This window comes from Callorhinchus milii, unplaced genomic scaffold, assembly GCF_018977255.1.
Source record: "Callorhinchus milii isolate IMCB2004 unplaced genomic scaffold, IMCB_Cmil_1.0 Scaffold2, whole genome shotgun sequence".
Classification (NCBI taxonomy): domain Eukaryota; kingdom Metazoa; phylum Chordata; class Chondrichthyes; order Chimaeriformes; family Callorhinchidae; genus Callorhinchus; species Callorhinchus milii.
This window is the reverse complement of record NW_024704743.1, coordinates 85,509,764-85,531,110: the sequence shown is the minus strand read 5'-3', so window position 1 is coordinate 85,531,110 and position 21,347 is coordinate 85,509,764. Positions and strand designations below refer to the sequence as shown.

General features: G+C 40.0%; 1 protein-coding gene across 1 annotated transcript in view; it reads left to right on the top strand.

Annotated features, from left to right (window-relative positions):
- The window catches only part of pkhd1l1.1 (PKHD1 like 1, tandem duplicate 1), a 95,466-nt gene that overhangs the window by 54,062 nt on the left and 20,057 nt on the right, over positions 1-21,347 (top strand). The window contains exons 46-62 of the mRNA XM_042347005.1: positions 166-295; positions 1,387-1,628; positions 2,648-2,784; positions 2,988-4,017; positions 4,591-4,782; positions 6,461-6,612; positions 7,304-7,463; positions 8,534-8,672; positions 10,085-10,215; positions 12,324-12,481; positions 13,510-13,639; positions 13,876-13,994; positions 14,909-15,038; positions 15,991-16,164; positions 19,408-19,511; positions 19,672-19,801; positions 20,783-20,880. Coding sequence (XP_042202939.1) covers positions 166-295; positions 1,387-1,628; positions 2,648-2,784; positions 2,988-4,017; positions 4,591-4,782; positions 6,461-6,612; positions 7,304-7,463; positions 8,534-8,672; positions 10,085-10,215; positions 12,324-12,481; positions 13,510-13,639; positions 13,876-13,994; positions 14,909-15,038; positions 15,991-16,164; positions 19,408-19,511; positions 19,672-19,801; positions 20,783-20,880 — 3,356 coding nt within the window. The remainder of the gene's footprint in view (positions 1-165; positions 296-1,386; positions 1,629-2,647; positions 2,785-2,987; positions 4,018-4,590; positions 4,783-6,460; positions 6,613-7,303; positions 7,464-8,533; positions 8,673-10,084; positions 10,216-12,323; positions 12,482-13,509; positions 13,640-13,875; positions 13,995-14,908; positions 15,039-15,990; positions 16,165-19,407; positions 19,512-19,671; positions 19,802-20,782; positions 20,881-21,347) is intronic.

The window sequence follows — 21,347 nt, the reverse complement described above, 5'->3', positions numbered from 1 at the left end:
TGCTTTTGTATGTTTCAATGTTTAAATGCATGTTTGAATGCAAGTTCTTTCTATATATAAATACAAGTTGTTGTTTCTTCTTCGAGGCATCGCATTCTTCAGTTTCAGAACTGGTGAAGCAGAGGTTAGAGGAACTAGAGTGAACATTTCATCCTCTCTTGCCAGGTCTCCCTATTCCTGTAGTCTGGACCCATTTAGCCCAAACTGCTATTGCAGGCTCCACAACTGTAATTTTACAAAAATCTGTGACGTGGAAAGCAGGGGACGTGATTGTCATAGCATCGACTGGACACAGGTAGGTTTGGAATATTAGATACACATAGTATTGGAGAGGGTATTGTCCGATGGTGTAGTAAATTGTCAAAAGGCTGCTCCTGGGGTGGGGGCAGTTAGACAATTAGACATACACCATCGGACAATTAAACACAGACAGATAGATCTGGTCAGATATGTACTTATGCTGGTGATTCTCCACAGATTCTATTCCTAGTCTCACCATAGCTATTAGACAGAAGCAGCAATGAGTAACTGACTAACTGTCTGGAAGAAACATCAGGGAGCATGAATTATTCTCTTCTCAATCACTTTCCACATCTCTTGCCTTTGGGGCAGAAGATTGTGGGTTCAACTCCCATGGTGGGTCTTGAGCTCATTGGCTGGACTGACATTGCAGTGCATTACTGGGGCAGTACTGGATTAAAGGAGGTGCTATGCTTCAGATAAGATGTTAAATTAAGACTCTGCCTCCCTGTTTAGGTTGACGTTAAAGATTCCAAGACAATATTCACAAAGAAAACACTTTTTCCCAATGCAATCATTCAGATTAATTGACCACGGCTTTTTGTGGCATATTGCTGGCACAAATGGCTGTTATAAAAGCCTACAAAAATAGTCACTGCACTTCACAGAAATTACTTGTGGAAACAGTGAAACACAGTGTCATACTATAGTGACAATGTATCTCCTGATGCAAGACTTTTTCTTTTTCATACTGTACATTGCATTTCACATAAAAATATGATATTCACACTGTTCTCATTTCCACAGTGGGAGGGGTCCCCCCATTACTGTGTATATCCAGCTCTCTACTGAAGTAATCATCTGTTTCCTATTATGCTCCTTTATATCCCAGTAATAAAGAGATTGTTGACTTCAGTGGTCTCTGCATGATAGCACACCGTTATGTTGTTTGAAGAGAATTTCTTCACTTGTATTGAAATCACAGAACTTTCTGTATTGCATTCAAGCAGAAATAACACCATGTCATGTCTGAAAACATGCACAGTGTGAGTGCCCACATTAATATATTTCTGACAGCACCTCAGAGTCATATTTTACTATTTCTTAATTAGCGTCAGCGTTTATACTGTAATGTTTAACAATTAGACACAGCCAGAGTGAAAATGAGAAGAAAACAATAGCATCTGTGTCGGCCGATGGGAAGAGCCTCAATCTCACTGAGCCACTGCAGTACAATCACCTGGGGGTGTCTGTCCCACTTCCTGATGGGACTATGTTCGAGGGAAGAGCTGAAGTTGGCCTCTTAACCCGTAACGTAGTTGTCAGAGGGTCAAATAATGTGGAATGGAATGATCACATCGAAGCATGTCCTGATGGATTTAACATGGGTAAGGTTGATATTTAATTAACAATCTATTTTTTTCTTTGAATCCGTGTGTATTCTTCACTAACAGATAAAGCCGTCTGAATGACAATCTTTCACCTCATGGCTGTCTGTGGAGCGTTACTGTGTGCAAATTGGCTGTCACGGTAACCTACAAATACATGGTCATCACACTTCACATAAAACGTTGAGAAGCGTTTTGAGAGTGCTTTGAGATCTTTCAGAATCATAAGGCATGTTATTAAATATAAGGATTATTACTCTAACTGATATAAAACCCGATATCCAAGCTATGGCTGAAGCAGTCAAGTGTACCCTCTAGTGGTTACCCACAGTACTGTTGTGAGCAAACCAATAGATTATTATTATTATAATTATTATTAATCAATAGACTATTGTAATTATTGCAAAATATGCAGTCAATGTTTTATTATAATATTATCATCTACATATTATATTACTCCTGAATCTACATAATTTCATCTACATTTGGTGCAAGTGTTCAAGATTCTGAATTGGGGGTTCATGTTCAGTATCTGGAATTCAGGCTATGCTGTTTGGAGGACTTTTTTGAGTAATCATTGAGAACAGTTCTAGCCCCAGGTTTCAAGCTGCTTATAATGTGACAAACAGTTACATTGAGTAATATGTCTCACAAATAATAATCCCTCCAAAAACAAAAACAATAATAAATTGGTCATTTTCAATCCACGACTGTTTGTGGGACAATGCTGTGCGCAATTGGCTGCCGCATTTTGCCCACAAATATACAGTCAATTCACTTTACAGTATATTCTGTGAACCGCTTTGAGACGTTGAGAAGACGTGAAAACCGCTATATCAAATGCAAGGATTATTATTATTATTATTCAATCCAAATAGTTAGTGCAAGTGTTTATACTTCACATGAGCCCTCTTATTCCCCTCACCTATGCCCCTCTATTCCCTTCTCACACATGTATGCTTGAAAGTACCACAAAACATGCAAAGCTACCAATGTCACCTTTCCTTTGTTAATTTTAGGCCAGTTTGCCGTCCAGACGTGCTTTCAGGGTCGGTTTGGTGAAGAAATTGGAAGCGATCAGTTTGGTGGCTGCATCATGTTTCACGCCCCACGACCTAGCTCTGGCCTTGCACAGGGAAGAATTGAATACGTTGAGGTAAATAACTTTTTGCTTAAAGTGTGGGATGATAATGCTGGGAAATGTCATTTCAGATAGATCATGGTGTTTCAATCAATTTACAAGCTTAACTTAACTTGTTACAAAAATGTGTATCCTCTCAGAGGGTGGCTGTTCTATTTTGTTCCTGGCTGGTACAAACTTATTTTCCTTGTTTCATTCACGGACTTGCTCTCCTGCAGATGTATTACGTTGGTCAAGCCTTTCGCCTGGGCCGTTACCCGATACATTGGCATTTGCTGGGAAACATGAAGTACCAGTCATATGTGCGTGGCTGTGGAATACACCAGACGTTTAACAGAGCCGTCACCATCCACAACACTCACAAGCTCCTGGTGGAGCACAACGTGATCTATGACATTATGGGAGGTGGGTTCTTCATACAGGACGGCATTGAACACCACAACATCTTGCAGTACAACCTGGCTGTCTATGTCCGCCAGAGCACCAGCCTCCTGAACGATGATATCACTCCTGCTGCATTCTGGATCACCAACCCAAATAACATTATTCGACACAACGCAGTCGCTGGGGGCACTCATTTTGGCTTCTGGTACAGAATGAATGATCATCCCGATGGACCTTCTCACACAACTTTTGTCTGTCAGAAGAAAGTGCCTCTTGGGGAGTTCCGTAATAACACAGTGCACTCACAGGGCTGGTTTGGGCTCTGGATTTTTGAAGAATATTTCCCAATGAGCTGGAGACACTGTTATTCCACCATCCCAGAACCCGCGAGGTTTGAGTCCCTGACAACATGGAACTGTGAGAAAGGAGCCGAGTGGGTGAATGGAGGAGCTCTTCAGTTCCATAACTTTGTGATGGTGAATAACGAAAAGGCTGGCATTGAAATGAAACGGGTTTTATCCTCCTATGTGAAGGGATGGGGAGAGAGCAGCGGTGCAGTGATTACGAACACAACAGTTATAGGTCACATGGATGAACTGGGCCTCGACTCTGACTATTGCACCACCAGAGGTATCATTTTGCCACTCGATGACGGGCTGACAGTATCTTCAGTAAAGTTTGTTAACTTTGATCGGCCGAGCTGTGCTGGCATTGGGGTGGCCTCCATCACTGGCTTTTGCTCCAATAAATGTGGAGGCTGGAGTGCGAGATTCAGCGACATTCACTACCTCAACACCACAAACAAGGCTGCTTTCCGATGGGAGCATGAAGTGGTTCTGCATGATCTGGATGGTTCCCTTACAGGTCAGACCCAACACATTTATCAAACCTCAGGGATTCAATGTTTGATATATCTGTTAAAGTTAAGTGCATGTTTCAAAAATTTCAAAAAAAGAATTCTCACAAGTCATCGTAAAACAAGGACAAGTTGTTCGAATTTCAATCTACTGTATTTGTGGGATTCTCAAGTCCACAGATTCCATTTCCACTATATATTCTGGGCCTACCTGACCTGGGAGTGGTGCCACGGCCAGGTCTCTGTGCTGAAAGGTCAGCATGCCCGGGAGCCAAGCAGGAGCACTTTGCTTGTGCTTGCCCAAATTTATTTTCGGGTTATAGCGCCCACATCCCTTTGCTTAAATGTCAGCCTGGCTGAGTTGGTAGCACTCTGACTCAGTAGATTGTATGTAGGTTTGAGCCCCACATTGAGAATTTGAGCTCACAGTCCAGGCTGACACTCCAGCGCAGTCAATGTTAAGACTTTGCTTGTCTTCTGGTTTAAGGAAGAAAGGTGAGAATGGGTTGCTGTATTAAAGTGCCTGACATTGGAATAATATATTTGATTGATATGTGCTGTATGCAAACTGGCTTTTGCAGGTCACACCAATTACAAGGTAGTCCCCAAGAGCTTCCTCTATGATCCTGCTCGATGCCATCCTTCAACAGAGTGGAGCACTGGCTACCCTGGCCTTCTTTGTGATTCCACAATTCGTTTTCATCGTTTGGCTTTCAATAATCTTTCACCAAGTTCCCTGGTCGGAAAGAATGTGATTTTGGCAGGCTCTTATGGTAGGTTCCATTTCTGTCTGGGATTAAAAAAAAGCTTTGTTGTATAGCGAGATCTGCTTTCCAGTACTCTTCAACAGCGTTCTTTAATAAGGAATCTGAGTTATGTAAATCGGGCTGCTTGTGGCAACAGCTATTCAGAAATAAGGATTTCAATTAAGAAATACTGCAAATGAGTCCCCTGAAAATGCTACTACTTTGCTTCCTAAGCTATTCTTCAAAAGCAACTTGCCCTATACCTTGAGTAAATCCTTGCCCCATCTTGAAGTAAATCCTTGTTCATCTTCGGATCATATCTGAAGACCTTCGACTGTGCCTGGTCACCTCCCCTCTCTTCCTGACTCAGCATCTTACTGTTAAGTGCTCCAAGACACTACTCCGTATGAAGGGCACTATATAAATACAAGTTGTCGTTGTTGTTATCTGTATCATAAATACTCTAATTCTGTTTAGAAACTTGTGGCCCTCCCTCAAAGAAGCTTTTCTCTTTGAGGGAGGGACAGGGACGAATGCTCCTGTGTAGGTAGTTTGACTTTGGAAAAACAGGAGGATAACTATCCAATAAGTTATTTTACTCACTTAGCAGACAAGTCCACTACTTGGTAATGGGATTTCACATTATAGATAAACAGCTAAAAGTTCAATAAATTTATCAACCCACAGAATATAAGATTGATAACAAGGTTGGTATGATTTTATTAATTCCCAAAAAGCTGAAATCAGTCAACCAGTACACAATCCTGGGGAGAGAGTGGGGAAAGAAGTATGTAATGCTAGATATCTTGATAACCAGTTTTCAATCTTTGTGACAGAAATACATCAACACATATAAATATTTCATTGCAGTTCTTGAGGCAAAGTGCAGATAATGAGTCTCTGTTGTGGGCCTATTTTCTATTGGATACCTCCAGTCATGATTGGATCTCTTACATAGACACGTAACTTACTTTGACAGTGTAAGAATCACTTGGCAGGGCATTAGCTCCAGCTTGAAGTGGCTTCTCTCTAGGGTATATTTTGCTTGTTATTTGTTCTTTTATTGGATGAACCACCTCAGGCTAGAAAAGTATTCCAGAACTGGTTAGGAAACCCTGGGAGGGAGACCCTTTGATCAGTACAGAACAACAACAATCTGCACTCATATAACGCTCTCTATGCAGGGTAGTGTCTCAGAGCGCTTAACAGTAGCGGAGCCGGACTCCGAGCCGGAGGGGAGGTGACCGTAAGCAAAGGAAAGTTTTCAGGCGGGACTTGAAAAAGGGGAGAGAGGGGGCAAGGTGGAGGGATTGAGGGAGAATGTTCCACATTTTCAAGGCGTATTGGCTGAAAGCGTGACCTCCAATGGTGGTGCGGAGGATGCGAGGGACAAGCAGGAGGCCGGTGCCAGTCGAGCAGAGGCGAGATTGGTAGAATAACATTGGTAGAAATAATAGAGAAATCCACAGCCAGATTGTCACAGCCTCTGGGTTAAGAAGGGTAAAACAGAGATCGCATGCCAATGATGAAGGAGGTTATTTGATAAATCATTAACCAGAACCTCTGATATGTACACAATAGTTTAACATTTTCTGAGCAACCCACTGGGAAACTAACATTGAGTTGTGTTGCTTGCTCTGTGTGTCCTGAACTCAAAGATATGGCTGACAGTGCTTTCTTTACCTCCCTTGATGTGTTAATGAAGGCATCAGCATCATTCCATTCCTGTCGAATCGTTTGACCCACAGTCCTGGCTGGATGGCTCTTATTCCTAACAACGGAACCCTCAATTTTAATTTTGAGGGCATGGATTACGTTACCAACATCTCATACAGGGCCACTTTCTATGGATTCAAGGTACATGTCATTTCTTTCTTGAATGGAAACTCTTGGAGTAAGTATGTATCTTTGAATAGATATGTCCTGTCTTTTCCCCTGGATTTCCCATCCAAAATAATCGTATTTTCAGGGATTTTCTGTTTGCTGAGCAAATGTTCTGAAAGATATGTCAAGGACGGGATTGATGTTAACAAATCCCAGTCAAATTTAAAGCTTCACTAGACTTTCTCAGCGTTCACAAATTAAGATTTGAAACTACTGTAAATATTTGTGAAAGTTTGTATCCATTTTAACAGACCCTTTAAAAGTCAGGTTTCACAGATCACCATAAATCAAGGATGCTGTTAGAATAATTAGCTCCCAGTTCTGTGTCCAAGTTACCACACAGCTTGTCACCTTTATTTCTGATAACTACTCCACCAAATAGAAAATACAAAATTTTTATACATTTTGTTTTAGCTACAAGGCAGCAAATCCCACATGTCAGTCTTGTCCCAATGACATTACTTATTTGATGCATTTTGAAATGACATATTATTGCTTTGTAAACTAAGTTAGTAAACTATACTATGACAATTGTGCCCATTTATCTAACAGTGATCACCAACAACAGCAACAACAACAAGATTACATTTGTTTACATCAGGAGGATGTCCCAAGGCACTGGAAATCAAGGATCAAAAGTAACATGAATGTATTTCCTTTGTAGGAAGAAGACTACATTATAATTTCCCATAACTTCACTCAGCATCCAGACATGTTCCAAATCACGAATTCATACAATGGCTCACTTCATCCACTTAGCTGGTCCAACAATACGAATGGTGACTGGTATTTTGAAAAAGAAAATACAACCTTATACTATCTGGGTGAGACCTTTTACATTATAAAGCAATGTTATTTTAGAGTGCAATTTTATATGGTTAATTTCTTATATTACTACATGTACATTGCACAGAGCATTTTTCAGCTAGATGTTAGTCTGTTCTAGTCTGTTATAGTAATAATCCATTTTGGGTACTAAAATGACAGGTATTGCCATTGTAATTTGCTATGATGACAATTATTTAAGATGCCTTTTTTGCCAGCTTTCTCCTCTCTTCACCCATAACTGCCACCTCATGCTCAGGAACAGTTTCACAGGTGCCCTCATCTACTGAGCACAAGTGGCCTAGACAATTGGGTTGAAATTCCGGTTGGCGTTATCCATGGCACCTGTGTCACCTGTGGATGTTAATGGGGTTTCTCTTATTGTAATCTCACATTAAACACCAAAGACACTACATATAAAGCAGACCAGAATTTCATCCCCATTGAGTCAGGCTGTTTAACTGTGTGGATGAGTGGGGGGGAATCACAGCTGAGTCTTATCCTGTCCTCACCCAACATCCACAAGCACGCACTTTCTAGGAGAGGTCACTGGAATTACTGGCTGATTTTATTTTCTCCTAAAACCAAAAAACGACTGTATCCTCAACTGCTGCCCCAGCTGAGATCAGTATTATTACAATCTACAACGTTCTCAATCTGTGGGTGGCTGCACTGGGTGAATTACACTTTATATTCCATTTGAAGAATCTCAGCTTTTCGTATTTTATAAATTGGTTTTGATTTTTTAAAAAAAGTTGCTGCCAGGATGCTATACGATTGTATCTCACTGCTGTGATACCTCCAGGATCCTGTTAGTGGCAATGCTGAGATCCGTAATAAGACACTGCTTGTTCTGCAGCTGTCTGCAAAGTGAATCTCAAAATAATTAACTGTTCAAAACCCATGAATTTATTTTATTTACAGAAATGATTTTTCTTTAAAAAAAACCCAAATGAAATTTCCTTGATTATTTTCTTCCTATTTCAGCTTTTATCTGTGTTGGATTAGGTAATAATATGAATGAATGTAATAATATGAATGTAATAGTTTCTGATTTAATTCATTCCAGTTTCAGGAAGAAATACTCTGCAATCGCGGTACGTCACTCAAAACTTGGACTCGACAATGACTGATGTCAATGTGCATCTTAATGTTTATCGCTGCTTTTTCAAACATTGTAACCCGCCTCCCCCACCAACCATGCCATCGTTGAAAAAACAACTGGACGGATATGAGTAAGGAAAATAAATCAATGGAATTGAACTTTATTGTCGCGGTTACTATCAATGTTAATATAGTCCTGAGTGTAATGTTGAGTAAACCTTTAGATAGTAGATGAAAGAATAAGGTACATATTAACAAACTAGCAGAAAGGATATTCTAGAGGCAGAATTTATAATGCAAAGTTTACCCTGCATGATAATGTTACTGAAGATTTATGGACTGATAAGAATATTAGTGCTCCTAGCTGTTGCTCCAGGATGGACACTTAGAACTCTGGTTGGCAGTATATTCAACTGGTGTAAAACTGTATTAAAAGGACACTGAACCCACTGAAAGGATCAAACTTCAACTGATGGAGTCAATATCTGAAATTAGCTGGAGACATCAACCCAGCAGAATCAATTAGCCTGCCTGTGCCTGTCTGTCTGTGTCAGTCTGTGCAATCCTATACTGTTCTTTGCATCTAGCCATACACCTTATTTTGAAGTTTTCTGCAATTTTGGAATTCTGCCCCTGAATAAAATGGGTTATTGACTTTATTGTTGTTTTCAAAACATTGCTATGCTCAAATTGATTACCGCATTCACCTACAAATACATAGTCACAACACTTTACAGTATATCCTGTGAAGCGCTTTGAGACCTTCTCATGACATGAAAGGAGCTAGACCAATGTAAAGATTATTAATATAATACCACAATGTAGGTATGATGGGTCATAGGTATTTAAGAATCTGGTGAAAGGGCAGATCATTGTAATAATCCCTTCAAAACAACCACAAAAAAATTGCCACTCAATTCACGATTGTTTGTGGGACACTGCTGTGTGCAATTGGCTGCCGCATTTCGTCCACAAAATATACATTCAGTTCACTTTACAGTATATTCTGTGAAGCTCTTTGAGATGTCTTGAAGATGTGATAAGACATTATATCAATTGCAAGGATTATCACTATCATTATTATTGTTTCTGTAATTGTGATTCACCCAGCTGACCCCCAAAAAACTGGGATTAAAAGATCTGACAAAATCTAATAAACTAGTGGAACAGACTTGATGGGCTGAATGGCCTCCTCCTGTTCCTGTCTTCTTATGTTTCTAAATGGCCTTCTGTGTTGTGTGATTCCAGCCTTTGACATATCTGAAAGTATTGTTCTGGGTTTACTTTCTCAGAAACATTTTGTAGCTCTCTAAAGACCTTTCTAAATCACATGACTGATCGGCTAAAAAGGATTATCTTATTTATTTTCCCTGTCATTACTATCCATCAAACCCAAATATCCCTTTCAGTTGTGGCAAAATATAAAGAAACTGATTACAGTTTTTCAATATGGAAACAAATGTTCTGTCATATATTTGCATTCATATTAGTTGATGGTGTAGGTCTGACACACAAGGTACTCTACTAATGTATTATTCTCATATCTGTTATTTCTTAGCCTGTGGTCGAACTCTTCCTTCTGGAGACTCTCACCTGAAAACAATTATACAGTTCCTGCTGAAGGAGATTCTGTAGTTATCCCTCCAGGTAATGAATGGTTATTCACATGGACTTTTCAATTGTTTCAATATAACAAATAAACAAAAACAGACTCACTAGAGCTTACATGCTCCAATTAATGCAAAATTGCTCCAGTGTGTCCCAACACTCTGCAATGTGTTTCCTGAACAGGGCAAAACCTTAGGCAATTTTCCTTACTCCACATGCCTCTGTTTACCTAATAGTAAATAGGGATCAGGTTGTTAGTCAATTAGCAGATCGCTTTCCGGGGGTAATAATCCAACCCAAAAAAAATTCAAAATCCACAATTATTTGTGGGACATTGGCGTGCGCAGTTGGCTGCTGTGTTGCGCCCAGAAAATACACAATCAATCCACTTTATAATATATTTTGTGAAGCACTTTGAAATGTTTCAACAACTTGAAAAGATGCTATATCAAATACAAGAATTATTATTAATGTACCAATGGGATAATTTCCAACCACCAAGGTCGCACTGAGACAAAGGTTTTAATTTGCATGATGTTCAGCACAGAAATCTCATTCCAGAAAAGATCAGAGCCTGGATTTATTTTAGCATCAATCTCATGCCTGTTAGTTAATGGGATCTCCACTGGCCCTTGTGGTATTCTAGATCAATGAGGTCTGAAGGGAACCATCTCACGAAGATTATGCCATTCTGTGGATCCACTTGTCTCCTCTAAATGTTGAAATGTGACCGTGGAGAGGTAGTGTTCCAGAGAGCATGCATAAGAGGGAAATTGGACCAGTAACTTAATGTGAATATAGCAGGAGATTATCACTGAGCTAAAGAGCATATTTGAATAGGCAGGGAGTAAATTTGGTTGTTTTGGGATTCCCCTCAAATTCTCCCTACTGACTATCACTCTTGCTAAGGTACAGTTCAGTAGATGTTGGATGCCCAACAGTAACTTGCACTCAAGTGGCCATTTTCGCTTGTGAGTCTAAGCGCTAAGTGTTGACAAATTTTTTGACTCTGTGGACATAACAGCCAGTCAATTCTCCTTGACTTGACTTATCCTTCAGAATACTATTGAGAAAAGGCAAGTGATTTTGACATACTATCCGGAAGAGTTGATGATAGACCCTGTGTTGTTTATTCCATGAAATATTCATTCTTATCCCAGTCTCCTTTTATAGTGGATCAGTCAAACATTCCAAGAGAGAGTAAGCATTAATTTCCTTCCAATTATTACCAGACAGTCACACATGTCACAATCCAATGAGAAAGAATGAATCAGAAATTCTAACTTCCCAAGTTTATCTTACAACAATAACAACAATCTTCATTTATATAGCACCTATTACAAAGGATAGCATCTCAAAGTGCTACACATTTGGATGCTGAGCACGGGCTTGTCATGAGTGGCAGCGTGTGAATTGAAGAAGAAAAGTAAAATATTGTGAATGCTCTTACAATCTCACAAAGTGCACAACTGACCCAGATCAGTCAAATAACCAGATGTGCATTGACCAAGATAGAGAGTGGCACTCCAGTGACACGCAGAAGAGGTGACAGTTGTATTCCATTGCTTGATTCAATGAACGGGCCCACAGAGAGGAGCAGGGAGAAAGGAAGGGGGAGAGAGGAGGGGGGCCCATCACTCACAGGCTCTGATATAAAAATTAGGGCATAGAAACTTGCAATCACAGAAATTACAATATAGTAGGAAGCCATTCTGCCATCAAGCCCAAGATGGCAGATCCTCCAAACACCCCTTGGCTCCCACCCCCAGTTCAGGTGCACAGCCAATATTTTTAAGTGCTTTGGGATGTCCTCTTGACATGAAAGCACTATATAAATGTAAATTTGTATTGCTGTTGGATTGCAAGATGATGATATCTCATCTATTGGAGCAACTGAGTCTAGTCCAAAATAACATTATAGAAAAACTCCAACAAACCCATATGGATGAAGGTCACTTTATTCTTATGCATTTAAACGGTTAAAATAAAAAGTATTAATCGATCTTGACACATAGGCCATATTTGGCTTTCTTAATGAAAAAATACCATTTGTTTGGGGAAGAACAGTTGAGTATTGTGTTTACTATATCCATGAAAAAGGTTGATGATTAACAATCTAAATGTACGGAACATACTTATTTCTCCAGGAACCTGGCTCGTGGTGGACACTGATATTCCTTCACTGAATAAACTTACCATCTATGGCATCTTAGAATTGAAGGATGACATCCTAAGCAATTCAACTCGGGCAAACTCATCATCCTACATGAACATTGTCCTGAATGCAACTTACATATCAATACAGGTAACACAAGACTATCCCTTGTACTTGACAATATAAGTTAAGATTGGGAAGAGTGGAAATATGTACCCTGAACAGGAAATATTGAAGTTATGTAAACCACAAAGTTAATCAAGCCAAGACCCTAGAATATTCATCTGTCTTCACCTACCTTTCAAACTCTCCTCCTTGAGAGAAGAGGGGAAAGTAAGCAGGGTCTCCTTGGGCCTATTGACTCCAAGGTGACATACCTGGCAATGAAATATCAGAATCATATCTATCCTATGTGGTCCAGGCAGGTCCACAATTCCACAAAACACTGTTGATGACAGAGCAATTAGCCTGGCTCATCAGCAGGACTTATACAGATTAGTCACTTGTGCGCAGGGAATCTTCCCACTTACAGATAGGGTGATGCTGGTTGGATTTATGCTTGCCAAACAATGTTTGCTGATTAAACTCCTGCAGTATCCTAGTGCACAACCTGGAGTACTCAAGACTTCTTTCTTACTAACCTACATCTGATGCTTTCTAGGACTAAGTAAAATGGGTCTGTGAAGAGAGTACACATTCCATTCCAGGCAGAGAGAAATTTCCATGCATGTATTGTCCGGTTTGCATACTCTAAAGTCTAAAGCCTAGTGATGGGTTTCCATCTATGTCAGTTACCAGGTTGCCCAAAAACAAATATACCTCCTTCCTGCCACAGACAATATCACTAGGTCCAGCTGCACAGAAATCATTAGATTTCAATTAAATGAGAACAGGATTCATCAAGGCTGCACTAATCTCCACAGGTAAAAAAGACCACAACACTCATTTTCGGGGATCATGTGTGAATAATGGCCATTCAAACAAGACGCTGAGAGCAACCATTGTCTGCGGTAAACGGAAAGAACATAAAAAATTCCTTCAGGATAGAATGGAAGTGGAGATAATTGGTCATAAGTAAAAGATCTGTCTCTTTAGTATTAAAACAATTTTTTACAATAAAAGCAGGAGTATAGAGATTTGTAGATATAGGTATTGTTCTAATTTTCATTTTTGTGCAGGGAGGAAGGTTAATCGCAGGGCAAGAGGGTAAGCCTTTCAGAGGAAAGATACAAATTGTCTTGAGAGGAGATCATTTAACACCAGACTGGCCTCTACCAAACGGACCAAATCAAGGCTCAAAGGTATTAGGTGAGCAAAAAAAATTATTTTATTTAAAAAAATAAAATTATAACTTTTCAGTATTCTGCCCTTACATGGCTTTTAAAACTTTAGTTTGGGTAAACCAGTGGACTCATCTCTGTGGAGTTTCTGTCTTGATACCGCTTTGGGATAACACTTATTTCTAGTTCTATTCTCTATACATGAGTAACAGTGAGTGGCCATCTATTGAATCAACAGCAGCTTGTTTCATATTCATTCTGTAGGTGTATTTGGAGGGCTAGATCTTCACGGCATTGGGCATTCAGTCTATAAGACTAAACTGGCTCTAACTGCTCTGGCAGGATCTACCAATGTAACTTTGGCAGAAGCTGTTGATTGGCAGGTAAGAGACAACAATAACGACAACTTGCATTTATATAGCACCCACACCCATCTTGCAGGATACCACTGAAAAGGCTCGAGTCAACTAGTTGTAGTTAAACCAAGCAGATTTTATTGAAACACTAAACATGTGATGCAGTTTGTCAATTCTCTTGCATATTCCTTCATTAGACTTAATTTATGCCATCATCAACCACAATTACATGCCCTTTTGGCTCCTCTTGGATTATCTCATTCCCAACCACCAGCAAGGATCCCATCAAAAGAGAGGTGTGACTTCACATCACCAAAAAGAGAAAAGCCCACCATGAGACTCCATAGAGGCACGCTGCTGGCCTGTCTCACCCAGGATGGACTCAACACTACTGACAGCACGTTGCTTGTGCTACTCACCTTTGATGTGAATACCCATGAGCTCAATCGCCAGGCATTTCCATGCATATACCGGGGAGTTGGCAGGAGATGCTAAGATAGATAGTGGTCTAAGGAACCAGAGTCACACAAATTGGGTCTCCAACTGAAAGTATGTCATGCCAAAGCATGAGAATGCCACTCCAATGTGATCTACTTCCAGATACACACTGATATGATGTGGATGATGAAGAACAAGTTAGATACAGGTCAGAGCCCTAATAGGCTGTGTACTGCAAACGAGTAATATGGAAACATAAGGGATAATGGATCTCTTTCAATCAGAGGTTAGGGGCATATTGAGGAGCCACTTGCCTACTGTCACAATACATCTCAATGGGGTTTGTGTATTGTGGAAGAGTCCAACACTCTGATATGTTGTTGTGCTCAGTTATACCACTGAGGACGCACAACATTGGTAGTGTCTGCAGTGGGGACTTTATCCACGCAACTAAATGTTTACCTATGAAAGCTGCTGACTTGACCTGTGCTTGCTTTGAACAGGATGGGGACCAGATAGTAGTAACAACTACCAGCTATGATGCCCAGCAGACTGAAATCAGAACAATCAGCTCCATCTCATTTGATGGAATAACACTGCTATTGGATAGACCTCTTTCGTATACTCACATTTGTAAGTAGCATTAGGCTGTAAGAGTAATCAGGTTCCTCAGTATGGTAGGAAACTTTGTATAGGGTTCGTCACCATTCATTATATGTATTGACCTTGTCCAGACAGCACATCATAGCAAAATCCCATTAAAAGATCACACCACCAATTCCATTACATTTACTAAACCACAAAGGATTGAATGCCCTCTGGTAAATTTATTGATGTTTGGAGAATCTCCCCTTAAGGTATAATTCTCTCTGGGCGAAATTAAGTTTACTACAGCAGCTATGTGCCAATGATGGCAGGAGTCCCAGATTTTAAGTCAGATCAAGTTTTCCTGGGTCTGAAGTGTATTCATTTATTATCCATAAGGTCCACAGTGTAAGGCCCTGTAAGGTTGAAAGAAGGTCAAGAGACTGTAAATTACACAACTTATGAAGTAAGTTTTGCATTCCTGAATCAGCGAGGGAGTTCTTTTTTTAAAAAAAAAGAATTTTATGAAGAGATCTGAATAGTAAATTGCAGTCTACGAAGTGCAAAGTCACAACCCTTTACAATATTTCCTGGTAAGTGCTTTGAGACAAGCACCTGATGTGAAAGGTGCTATATCAAATGTAAGGATTAATATTATTAGAATTAAGAGCTCCTGTATGTTTTCCAGTGTAGTGACTATTTTTGTAGCCAGATCAGACAGCTAATATATCAAGGTCCCACAGCAGCCATAATGTGAATCACCAGAGACAATCCCTTCTCATTTTCCAAACTGTAGTTTCACAGGATCTTTAACAAGAAGAAAGACAGGATAATGTAAGAACACAAATTGGATTAAAACAGAGATTAGTGGAAGGCCCTTTAATTGTAAAGCAAGACCTTGACACTGTGGATCAGTCTTGTTGAAAGGCTAATCTGCAGTCATCAGAATTTATTACTCCCACTGTACATGTGGTGAGAGTGTCTTTGATTCATTTTAAAGCAGAAAAGCATGAAGTTGAAGGCACAGGACAGAGCTACAGACTGGCTGCAGATGTGGGGCTTCTCAGCAGAAACATCAAGATCACTGGTCATGATTATCCTGGCTGGGTAAAGGAATCCTTTGGTGCCCGGGTACTGGTCAGCACCTTCACAATTAATAGGCTCAAGTATAAAGGTATTTTCTTTTATTACTTACTCCATAAAACACAGTGGGAAGTGTTTTAGACCCCAGATTATGATCAGCATTATGCATAATGCCTTTGGCAATGAACAATCATAATGGGAAAAAAGAGCTGCATGTAATGCTGACCCGGAATTTCAACCTAATAGATTCAACCTGCATTTGGTACAGGTTACAACCAGATATGTGTTGTGCCGACCTGTAATGTGATTTCCTCCCATCATATCAGTGGAGTTCCCATAGGTCCGTGTGATGTACATCCAGTAATAGCAGGATTCATTATTTCCTCATTATTCCTTGTGAAAACAGGTTATAACACCCACATTTTGGACTGCATTGTTGATATGCTGATCGCAGCCACATTGTTGTGGTGAGGTCCCCAACAAGAGCAACATGTCTCCTTTATGGGAAACTTCGAGAGCAAGCAACCCCAACTCACTGTCATTGAACAACTAGTAGCCAGCCCATGACCGGGTGTAACCCAATAGCAATTGCTTTTGATTTGCATCCAAATTTCAGGACAAACATCAAAAGTTGTTGAGCACAGACTATTGTGTATGTAAGTGAAATGATAGTCTAGCTTGGAGTGCTATTTGGCACTTTGACAAGCATGTGCTGCATACTGTTTTGGTGATCATGGCATAATGGGCTGCCCAGGTCTGAAAGCCAAGGTAGAGCACAACAACAAGCTGGAGGAATACACTACAATAAACAAGCGAGGGTTCTTGAGCCTTGGAAAGAGGCATCTCAAGGGGAATCTTATAGAGGTATAACATATTTTAAATGGGATTGAGAACGTAAATTCTGAACAAGGCAACAGAACAAGAGAACACAGGTCTAAGTGGCAAATGGCGATTTCAGGACAGACACCGCAAAGGGTAATCAATGACTGGAACAGGTTACCAGGAAGGGTGGTTAATGCCTGGTCACTGGACTCATTTAAGAAACAGCTTGATGCTGTGTTGGGATGATTGTAGGATGGATATTGTGGAAGGATGAGATCAAATGGACTGAGGGTTCTTCTTCATCCAAACCTCTCTGGTGATCTTGCAATGTTTGTCTCAAAACCAAGAGGGATTATAAATGGGAAGTGCAGGAAAGATTATTGAAAAAAAAACTGCTATTCTCAACATGTAGAAGCAGATTTGAGGCCCCTTACTTATCTAGCCTACGTATTTATTTCCCCATAATCTGAGGGGGAGGGGGAGGTTGTCTGAGGGTGCCCTCTCTCTGAGACTTCCATACAGCTGAAGGAAAGTGCTGTTACACTCTATCGCAATTTATATCAACATGACAACTAAGCTTTCTGATCAGGCACTAATCCTCTGACCGCATAGATACCCAACACACTTTGCTCTACTGCACATAGTTTGTACCACAAGGAAAAATGGGGCCCTAAGGATCTCATGACAACTTCCAATTTAGTTTATTAAACCACAAGAGAATGACGTAAGTAAAGTTTCTGTAAATAGGAGTTGCACAGTCCTGGAAAAATGTCTCAGACATTATTCTCCTTTCTTGGCAACAGTGATTTATTTTTAGCTTGTGTTGAATTTAATGTTCTTGAACATTAAACAAGTTAAAACAATTCTTAAACAAAAATTTTCCAGCACCACTTGTTCATTATTTCTCTCTGGGTTTCCCACTACATCTACAGTACTTCTGTCTTCTTGCAGGCTTTTCCAGATCTGATAATCGTCTGTTTATCTATTATGTTTGACTCCTTTTAACCATTATATTTCAAATAATTGGTAAAGGAAAAGTTAATTTCAGAAAGCTTCAAATAAGTCATGCTTGGCTTGCAGCCAGTAAAGTTTTATATATTTTCTAGTGCACTGCAATGTTATAATGGAATGTTTTTTGCAAAGTCGATATAACCAATGAACCCAGGTCAGTGACATTTACATTGCCCTGATATTGCCATGCATCATGTTGCTTTACTCATGTTTGCTCAACTATAGCAGCGCCACAACTGAAGATAACAGAAAGCTTCATGATCTCTGCATTAGATTGTGTCAAAAAGCCTGTACTCACAATCGTGATCATCTATTCTTTGTCCTGTCTGATTGCCTGACAAACATTAAGTCCTGAGTGAGAGCTAACTTGCTCCAATTGAACATTGACAAAACAGGGAGTGTCCTGCTTGGCTCCCTTTATTGCTTTTTTACCTCTGACCTGAAAGTACAACAACAACAACTTGCACTTATATAGTGATCTCAATGCAGGGTAGCATTTCAGAGCGCTTAACAGTGGTGGAACACCCAACTCCGAGCTGTGGTGGGGCCATAAGCATGGTTGAAGAGGAAGGTTTTCGGGCTGGACTTGAAAAAGAGGAGAGACGGGCAAAGTGGAGGGATTGAGGGATAGTGTTCCAGAGTTTCAGGGCGCAGTGGCTGAAAGTGCAACCTCCAATAATCGAGTGGAAGGTGCGAGGGATGAGCAATATCTCTATAAATGGATGCACACTCTACCTCACTAAACCAGTAAGGAATCTCCATGCCTTGTTCAATTCTCAGTTGTCCTTTAAACCCCATATTCTTGCCTTGAGCTTTTCCCCACTTTCACACCATTTCCCGGCTCCTTCAAGGTCCATCTCAAGACCTTCCTCTTTGACTGCGCCTGTCATCTTCCCATTCCACGTTTTCCCCCATCCCTCTTGTATCCAACCCTTAGCTCGGGTGCAAACCCTTGATCCTCCAATGCCTTGGGACATTCCCTTCACGTGAAGGGTGCTATATAAATTCAATTTGTTGTTGTTGTTTATTACTCAATTTAGTATATTTGTCACTGAGTGCTCTTAATTATCTGTAATAAACAGTTATCAGAGGGTGCAAGCAATGAAAATTCATTGCTAACTATTTAATTTGATTGAGCAATGAAGAATGATTGATTGAAAAAATAGCTTGACAGAAGTAACTTACATACTCAGTCCGGATTCAAATCAACCCTGTAGCTATTTGCTTATAGCGTGAAAGTAAGAATGTGGCTCAGATCCATTTGTTTCATTAGGTCCCAGTAAAATAGAAAATTCCACAAACAAAAGTCCCAAACTGACCCAGGTGGAAAATAACTTTAGATCAGCTTACACTTGTAATGGCTTGTTACTTGGCTCAGCTCAGGTAAATCATATCCTTGTAATTGATATCTTCTTCATCCTCATTTACAACCCCAGGAAGTTGTATTAAACTGTTCAAGTATCACCATTTCCTGGTATGCTGTTTTCCTGTCTTAATGTAGGCTATGCAAGAATAAATAACGTTGAATTCTATCACAGTGGACAAAAAGGTTATGAAGATTACTTTGACCCAAGATATTCAGTGGCTTTTCTCAATCTTGGACAGGTTTGTGGCAGATTTTTAAATTATAGTTTTCAATTGATTATCAATTTCTCATCTTTATTTTGTTGGGTGGGGAAGTAAGCAAATAATGGCTATATAGCAAATATGGCAAATAGGTGCAAAAAATGTTTGAAAAACACTGTGAGTAACTGTTTGCTTCCAGATTTCAGGAAATGATGCATCTTATATTCGGGGATGTGCTTTTCATCATGGATTTGCTCCAGCAATAGGAGTGTTTGGAACTGATGGCCTTGATGTTGATGACAATATTATACATCACACTCTTGGTGACGGTAATTTAATAATCAGATTCCCATTTTTATATTCAATTAATGTACAGGAGAAAAACATCTTGTGCGAGTATTTTTTGTTCAGATACTGCTCAACTCCAAAGCAATTAGCTGGAAGCATTCTCTTCACTAGAATGGAAGGTTATTAGCTCAGGGCCCATGTTGGGGCTTTGAGCTCACCTGTTGAGACTGACACTCCAGTGCAGTCCAAAGGGAATGCTCCATTGTCAGAGATGCTGTCCTTCAAATGAGACATTAAACCGAAATCCCTGTTCAGGTAGACACTAAGAGATCCCATGTCACTAGTTTCAATGAGAGGAATTTATCACAGCATTGTGCCTAACAATTCTCCAGATAAATTGGCCATTCACTTCATTGCTGTTTGTGAAGAAACAGCTATCACTTTCACCTACAAACACATAATCAATACATTTTACAGAAATTATCTGTGAAGTGATTGGAGAAGTTTCAGCATTATATCACATGGATCATGCTTATTTTTATAAGATGAAATCCAAACAATCCTTTTTTCTTGTACCTGTCCTCTCCAGTTTGGTATTTTTACAGTTCAGGTATCTCCCAGACCAAGCTAATATGCTCTCCCCCCAGTAAACTAAAAGGAACTACTGTGAAACATTCTCCCTGTTCCTTGTAACGTACATTACCACAACAGCTTAGAAGTCTGTATCCGCCATTGGATCAGTTATCTAATGTGAGGAATCGCAGTGAAATGGATCTTTTTAGTGAAAGAAGAAAAGCAAGATTTTGTTGCTAAAACTGGATATAATTCTATATATGAGCGCTCTTTTTCTCTTCTTCTTCTGTCTCGAGGGGGGACTTTGAACATAAAATACTCTGTATTCTAAGTGTTAATATGTAACATTACTTCATTTTCTAAACAGAGAAATTATCTACAGAATCACCCAGTCAAACTTTTCGAACTTTACATTGTGTATTCTGAAATAATTTTCTCATCTCTCCTAGGTATCCGATTATGGGGCAACAGGAATAGAGTTAGGAGGAACCTTGTGTGTCTTGCCATGTGGTCCACATCTTATTTGAGCTGGAATGCAGCGATTGAGGTACTGTTCACTCATTTGTTGAAGAAGACCACAGCCCTGAAATTCCACTTGTAAAACTATTTTGCCTTAAAATTGAAGATATAATGGAAAAATTAAAAGTTCATGCCTAGCACCTCACTATTTCTGTGATCTTATCCTACCAGACTCTTCCTAGGAGGTATCAGTCAATATAGTATGTCGAGAGGAAATCCCAAGGTGTTGGACAGTCAGGGATTTGGACCCGAGCGGTGGGCGGGAGGTTGATCGGGGGCGTGGAGAGAAGGGAGGGTAGGAAGGTAGCCAAAGGCGTGATCGAAGAGGAGGTTCTTGAGGCATGCCATGAAGGAGGCAAGAAGGGACTGTCTGTCCTTTTGAAGTCCTTTGCAAGCTATCCAGATTCTCACTCAGCTGCTGATTGAAGAAAAGTCTTCGGATTTGGGTTTCCCAAAATTGATTTAGTGTGTACTAACTACCATGTGAAATGGCAT